Genomic DNA, 8,140 nt, shown 5'->3' on the forward strand with positions numbered 1-8,140 from the left:
GAAAAGAGAGATCTTGTGTTTCAGCTAAGCTGAAACACAAATCTCTTTTTTCCTCTAGTGCATCCACTGCCACCCCCCCCCCCCCAGTTAGAAAGCCCTCCCTAGGAGTACACCTAACCCCTTGATTGGCACTGGTGTTAACCCCTTCCCTGCCAGTGTCATTTATACAGAAACAGTGCATTTTTTGTTTAGCACTGATCACTGTGTCAGTGTCGATGGTCCCCAAAAAACATCACTTAGTGTCAGATTGTCGCAGTCCCACTAAAAATCACTGATAGCCGCCATTACTAGTAAAAGCAATAAAAAAAAATAATAAGTCTATTATGGTTCTTTTTTTTGTTTATAGCGCAAAAAATAAAAACTGCAGAGGTGATCAAATACCACCAAAAAAGTTCTATTTGTGGGGAAAAATACATAATTTTTATTTGGGTACAGCGTCGCATGACCGCACAATTGTCAATTAAAGCAACGCAGTGCCATATCACAAAATATGACCGGGTCATTAAGGGGGTAAAACCTTCTCTGGCTGAAGTGGTTAAGCTAATTCCCTAAGTTAAGGGAAAACTCCACCGCAAAGTTAAATTTCCCTTTGCTAAATTTACAGTCTATTTGACTTTAGTAAATCAACCCCAATATAATTAAAATCAGGTATAAACCACAAATAGTTTTATGTGAATTTAGGGTTAAATATTTTTGAATTATAGAAATTATAGATATTATATTATAATTATTATTCCAGATTTAAATTTTCAAATTATATACAATATATTATATTATAGTAAATTATATTTCCTTTTTTTTTTCTCCTAGGCGGTTTTTGTTTTTCTTTCAATTTCTAAATTCCCTACAAGCCGATTAAAATTGATTTGTTTTAAAACTTTAATTTCTTTTTAAATGTTTTATTTTGGAATATGATATTAATTGTTTTCATATTTATCAGTTTATAAAATTAGTATACATTGTATAAACAATTTCCCCTTTTCATCTTTCTTTTATGAGGAAAACATGTATGTATGGTATGTGCCTGGTGATAGGACACAGTCACTGACAAAAATAAAAAGTCCATAAAATCCAATGCTGGGAGAGTTCATAGATAAGATTGTCCACTAAATGGCAGCTAAACCTCTGAGCAGAAGCAAAAACTCTGTATAACTGTAGAAGGCAAAAAACGAAGGAAAAGTGCCTCTAAGTGTAGTATCAAAAGAAACATTTACTGTAAAAAGGCTAAACACTAGTCACTCACATGGTGCAGGAGATAAAAAGTCTCATTGGTACTTGCAAGGCTCAGTGGTGCTCGTGGTGTCCGCTGTAAACATATGCAGCCAGTGCCAGGAGCAGGGTCGGGAGACAGGGTCGGGTCAGCAGCTTGGTCTCCATGAAATGGATGGGTGCCAGAAGCTCTGGAGGGCAGTGGAGCGTCGAGTGGCCACCAGCAGTGCCATCCAGGAAGTCGGGTTTGTGCCATGATGGTTGGTGGCATCTGTTGTAATGTAAATGTGAATTGCTGGCTGTTGGCCTATAATTCCTGGCAAATATGTTAGTATTACCTTTTCCCAGTTCAAGATCTAGGAAAGTAACAGTTTCACTGTGTTGGACAGAGGTGAAGGATAACCCAAGAGAGTTTTGGTTGCAGTATGTCACAAACTAGTCAATTGAAGAGGGAGGGCCATCCCAAATGATCAAAATATTGTCGATTTACCGACTGTAATATATGATATGGGAGGCAAATGGATTATGGTGCCCAATGGAAATAAACTCCCAGTATCCCATAACCAGAAAATTGGCCCCATGGCTGTTCCAAGGCTTTACAGATAAAAGTCATTGTCAAACTTGAAATAGTTGTGGGTGAGACAGAATAGAGTAGCTTTAAGTATGAAGTCAGCTTGTCTGGGGTTCAGCCTTGGGAGAGGAAATATTGCAGTGCTTTCATACTTATATCATGAGGGATGGATGTGTATATGGATGAGACATCTAGGGAAACCCAAGTGTAACTGGGTTCCCAAGTATATGGCTCTAAAAGTTCAAGTGAGTACTATCTCAGATGTAGAAGGAAAGATTTTAAGTGAATGGTTGTAGAATGGAGTCTATGTACTGAGAAAAAATGGTGGTAATGCTGTCCATGGCAGCCACAATGGGTCTGCCTGGGGTATTCTCCAGATTTCTGTGTATTTTTGACAGGTGATGGAAATAGTGGGGTATGGTAATAATCTTTCAGCAGGAAGGAGACTTCTGTTTTGCTAATGACACCATCTCGGAGACCCATTGTGACTAGGGCATCGGCCTCTATCTTATATTGAGGTCATGGATCCTTTAATATACGTCTGTGTTCTTTAGAGAGTAGTCTATGTGCTTCTGAAAAATGTTCAGCTTTATTTTATATAACTATGCCACCACCTTTGTCTGCTTACTTGATAACCATGTTATGGATGAGGAGTTTGAGAGCAGAAGACTCTTGTGGGCTCAGATTCTGGGGAGTGTATTTAATCTTTTTTTTGTTTTTTGCAGCGTTGAAGAAAATTACTAAAAAGCTTCTAAGCATGCTCCCTTGGCATGTGTGGGTTAAAAAATGGATTTCGGTTTTAACTTGTTATACTGTGTAGGTGGGGAAGTGGAAAGATGCTGGGTGAGTAGATCTAGATCAATGTCAGAGTCAAAAACATCAGAGTTTGGAAACAGGAAAGGGTCATCCATCTCAGCCATAACACTACCCACCTCTACTTCAGCATGGGAGAGGGCATTAGGAGAAGGAGCACCGTCTGAGTCTTGCATGTACCAATGAGCCTTCTTATCTCCTGCACCTAGTGTTTTGCAATTTTTACAATAAATATTTCTTGTGATACTACACTTAGATGCGGGTTTCCTTCTTTTTTTGCCATCTTTCTTTCATATACTGTAGGTCTTAAGGCAAAGTATACATAAAAAATTCTACCCAGTTTAATTTGTATTATCCATGATTTTCTTTTCACATTACACTTTACTCAAGTTACAGTATATATAAGTATATATACTTGAGTAAAGTGTAATGTGAAGCTACTCACTAGGGGGGGAACCTCTGGGTGAATCTAGGATGGAAAAGGACTTGGGGGTACTGGTAGACAACAGGCTTGGCAGTGGCATGCAATGCCAAGCCGCTGCAAGTAAAGCCAACAGAATACTGGGATGTATAAAAAAGGGGATTCACTCCAGAAATAAAGAGATTATTCATCCACTCTACAAGACTCTGGTCCGGCCACATCTGGAGTATGCTGTCCAGTTCTGGGCACCGGTCCTCAGGAAGGATGTGCTGGAACTGGAAAGAGTCCAGAGAAGGGCAACAAAAATAATTAGGGGAATGGAGAACATCAGCTATGAGGCGAGGCTACAGGCACTGAACCTGTTCTCTCTGGAGAAGAGAAGATTGAGGGGGGATATGATATCAATGTACAAATACTGTACTGGCAACCCTAGCATAAGGAACAAACTATTAAGAGTAAGGGAATACAATAAGACACGTGGCCATTCACTAAAACTAGAGGAAAGGCGGTTTAACCTTAAAATGCGTAAGAGGTTCTTCACTGTGAGAGCGGTAAGGATGTGGAATTCTCTTCCACAAGCAGTCGTATCAGCAGGGAGCATCGATAGTTTCAAAAAACTGTTAGATGGACACCTTAGAGACCACAACATACAGGGGTATACAATGTACGGTTAAAAGCAAACACACACATCATAGGTTGAACTGGATGGACTGTTGTCTTTTTTCAACCTCACTAACTATGTAACTATGTAACTATGTATATATAGGTAATGTGAAAGGTGTAACAGATCCACTGATGAATAAATAAATCTGTAACACTAGCAGCGCTAACACATAGCCAATAATCATACAATTATCAGTAACTGATATATGATATAATAAATAATTGATAATGTCCACAGAGAACTGCATGCAATCACTGGAATTAGACAAACACACAACCCAATGATAAACGCAAAAAAGTCCAATTTCAGGTGCAGGTATCAAACATTGGTGAGATAGATGTGCAGTTATCTGTATAATCAGTGCGCCTCCACCATCAAGCTGTGCCACCCCGTCAGAATGGACACTCACCAAACAGACAATCAGTATTGGCTTGTGTATATCAGATAGAATCTCCACCTGTGGACCAGTGTGCAGCCGCAGCTTGGCTCCCAAAAGGACCCTGTATCTCCAACGGCAATCAGCTCGCGCCTAACAAATCATGCAAGTGAAAGCATATAACGGGGACACATAGTGTAATTCCGTACACTTTATTGTAAAACAATATAAATCAAGTCCCCCATTCCCATCAAAATGCTACTCACAAACTCAGATAATAAATACAAAAATCAATAATTGCTGATAAAACAGTTTATATCCAAGTCAATATTTAACCCTTTAGGATGTAATGAGTCAGTCAGAAATATGCAATAAGTTTCTCTTTTGGAGAGTTCTCTGACTCTATTAGACCCTCTCCAAACAGGGTCTACCCTCTCAATACCCCAAAACTTCAGGTGAGAGGGGTCCCTACTATGGTATTGTCAAAAGTGCAGGGATACGTTATGATCTTTAAAACCCTTGAGAATGTTCGCAATATGCTCTGATACCCGAATAGCTAGTGTCCGTTTGGTCCTCCCAATGTAGATTAGACCACAGGGACATTGAAGGCCATATACTACGTGCGTAGTATTACAGGACATAAAGTCTTTTATATCAAACGTCTGGCCATTCGCTGAGGATGTAAATGAAGTAAAATTCCTCAAATGGGTATGGACCTGTTTGCAAGACCTGCACTTACGGCAGGCAAAAAAACCCACAGTGTTGTCCCAAAACATCTTTGGTTTAGTGGGGGGATCCAAGATTTTTTGTACTACTTGGTCTTCAAACGTAGGACCTCTTCTATAAATGAAAAATGGAGTGGGAGGTAACACTTTACCAAGAATTTTGTCCATACATAGGATCGACCAATGTTTCTTGATCACCCCCTCCACTTCCTTATACTGAGCATTATATTGGGTGATAAAACTAAACTCATGATCTTTCTTTGGTTCCTTGATGCGTTCCCTTAGACAATCTTCTTGAGACAGAGTACTAATCTCTGCTGTAGTCTTATCAAGTACTTGGGTATCGTATCCCTTTTCAATAAATCTATGTTTAATGACCTGTGGTTGAACTTGGAAATCAGTGTCAGTGGTGCAATTCCTCCTCACTCTGAGTAGCTGGCCTCTGGGAATATTGGCCAGCCACTGTTGGTGGTGCCCACTGTGGATGGGGAGATATACATTGCGATCCATAGGTTTGAAGTAAACCTTTGTCTCCAACCTACGGTCAACAAGGGATATCTCCACATCCAAAAAATGTACATTGCTTCTACTCCAATTAAAATCGAGCTTGATATTATTGCTGTTATCATTAAGATTATCCACAAAACTAACAAAAGAATCCTCTGTTACAGCCCAAATGAAGAACAAATCATCTATGTACCTCTGGTACATGATGAGTTCACCTTGCTGGGCAGCATATATGAAGCAATCCTCCCATTCCCCCATAAAGAGATTGGCGAGGCTAGGGGCAAATTTGGTTCTGCTCATAGAAGGTACCATTGTACTAGAAATAGTTGTGCGCCAAACAATAATCTAGCGCACATCTAAGAAATCTTTTTTGGGGGTCCGGGAGGTCGTCTCTGCTGCTAAAGGCCCAATTGAATGCTAGGAGCGCATTCTCGTGCTGGATAATCGTATATAAAGAAGCAACATCACCAGTCACTAAAAAAACATTTCCACTAATGGGTATTGTAACCTCCTTCAAAGAAAGAAGTAAGTCCTTGGTATCACGGAGATAGGACTTTAAATTTACAACACTGGTCTGCAAAAAATCATCAAGATATTCACCTAGCTTCAGCCTATATGGTTTACGTTTTATATTATCAATATTATTTTTAATATACAGTGCTGGGTGAGTGGGATTTGGATTACTATATTTTTTAGTGACCTTCTTGCTTTCTCGTTTATATATATAGGTAATGTATATGAGAAACTTGACTACAATTTTATTGTTGGGATTCCACAACATGGATACATTTAATCTAACTCTCTTTACCTTACTACTTATTATATATATTGTGACAGTCGGTGGAAACCTCTTGATTATTGTGCTGGTGTTCTGTAGCGAGACCCTCCATTCTCCCATGTACCTCTTTCTCACCCAACTCTCCGTAACTGACATCATGCTGACCACAGATATCATCCCTAACATGTTAAACATTGTTTTACATGAACAGACTACTATATCTTTTTCAGGCTGCATTACCCAATTTTATTTCTCTGCTTTATCATTGGTGTCAGAATGTTTTCTACTAACAGTGATGTCCTACGACCGATATCTTGCCATTTGCACTCCGCTGCATTATGCCTCTGTTATGAATAATGCAGTTTGCTTCAAATTCATTTTTGCATCCTGGCTTTGGGGCTGCTCTTTGGTTTTAATTTTAACACTTAGCATATGCCAGCTGCAATTCTGTGGGCCAAATAAAGTTAACCATTTCTTCTGTGATTTAAATGCTCTGGTGAAACTTTCTTGTTCAGATCCATCTATTGTTCAAACGGAAGGCATCTTGTTAAGCATTCATGTTATAGTTGTACCATTCCTTGTGATAGTACTTTCATATATGTATATTGTTTCAACAATATTGAAAATATCCTCTTTTTCAGGAAGACTGAAATCCTTTTCCACTTGCAGCTCTCACCTAACAGTGGTGTCTATTTTTTATGGAACTCTAATTGCTATGTACATGCTTCCTAATGAAGGTCGGTCACAGATTATCACTAAGATACTGGTTATGCTGTCCACGGTGTTTACTCCCTTTTCAAATCCCTTTATATACAGCTTGAAGAATAAAGATATTAAGGAGGCTTTAAATAAAATTGTGATTAGAAGAAGGATTATAATTTAAAGTATAGAAACAAAAAACAAGGGCCCAAGGGACTTTAACGAGACATACAAAAAAAGTAAAATCACATTAGTTTATAGTAAAAAATATATAAAAAATACATAATGTTACACACCATTAAGATGATCATCAACAAAAAAATTAAGCATTTCCATTGTACATACATACTTATAAGTCTGAGCATCAACAGTATCAATAGTCTGTGCTAGATGAACCTCGACGCGTTTCATGAAGACACAATTTCACTTCATCAGGAGAGAAGCACAGAAATCTAAAAGCAAAAATATCATGAGCATGAAGCAAAGACCCAAACACAAGAAACAAAAGAAAAAAAAAGGGGGAAGGGAGGGAGGGGGAAAAAAGGGGAAAATATACCTTAAAATGCAGCAATAGCCAATGAATACAGATACTCAAGGTCCACTCGGCCAGACTCTACTGTTTAAACATATCCACGCGTCCAGACTATCAAGAGAAAATGCGTTGAAGCACAAAAAAATTGCTGAATTCCTCCCAAACCAAAGGGAAAAAATGTGCTGTTCAGTCTCCCAAGGAGTTGGGGGGGGGGGATCTTGGGCCAGCAGGACACACTTTGCAGGTGACTTTGCAGGTGACCCTCCAGATAGCAAAGCCAGGAGATGAAAAATGGCCTAAACCTGCAACAATAGGTGTATAAGCTACAATTAAAAAAGAACCTCATAAAAATAAATAGAATCATGGAGGAAAAATAAAAAAATTGGCATATATCAGGAAACCTAAATATATGCCAGACCACCTTCAAGTTGGAGGATATGGGTGGGGGTGGAACCAAAAAAAGGATCAGATGTGAATGAGCATGCAAGGGAAAACAAACATAGCACTAGTGATAAATGAAATGAGAAAATAATCAAAAATAAAAAAATGTGTGAGCCAACTAATGAGTACAGAGGTAAAGCCCCAAACGTGAACTGATAGTGAAATATATAAAATAAAAATATATAAGGGAATAGCCTCATAAATATGGGACACACAAACATCCGGGGTCCTATTATTTAAAGTATGTATGTATTTAGATAAACAATATACAATGATATTCAATATATATTGATATAGTGATATTCAAGTTCTCTTCTTAAAGTGTTTGAGGTGATTGTAGCTGTATTAGTGTACTTGCAACAAGAACAATTGAGTACTGTCTGGGATACTTTTTTTATTTGCAC

General features: G+C 38.5%; 1 protein-coding gene across 1 annotated transcript; it reads left to right on the forward strand.

Moving 5' to 3' along the window:
• Positions 1-6,065: 6,065 nt before the first annotated feature.
• On the forward strand, positions 6,066-6,947 carry LOC309552972 (olfactory receptor-like protein DTMT; the record flags this gene model as incomplete). Its single annotated transcript, XM_082253878.1, has 1 exon — positions 6,066-6,947. One exon carries the CDS (start codon positions 6,066-6,068, stop codon positions 6,945-6,947), a length of 882 nt encoding a protein of 293 aa, XP_082110004.1.
• Positions 6,948-8,140: the final 1,193 nt, after the last annotated feature.

This window comes from Pelophylax lessonae (assembly GCF_965119305.1).
Source record: "Pelophylax lessonae genome assembly, chromosome: 4".
Lineage (NCBI taxonomy): Eukaryota > Metazoa > Chordata > Amphibia > Anura > Ranidae > Pelophylax > Pelophylax lessonae.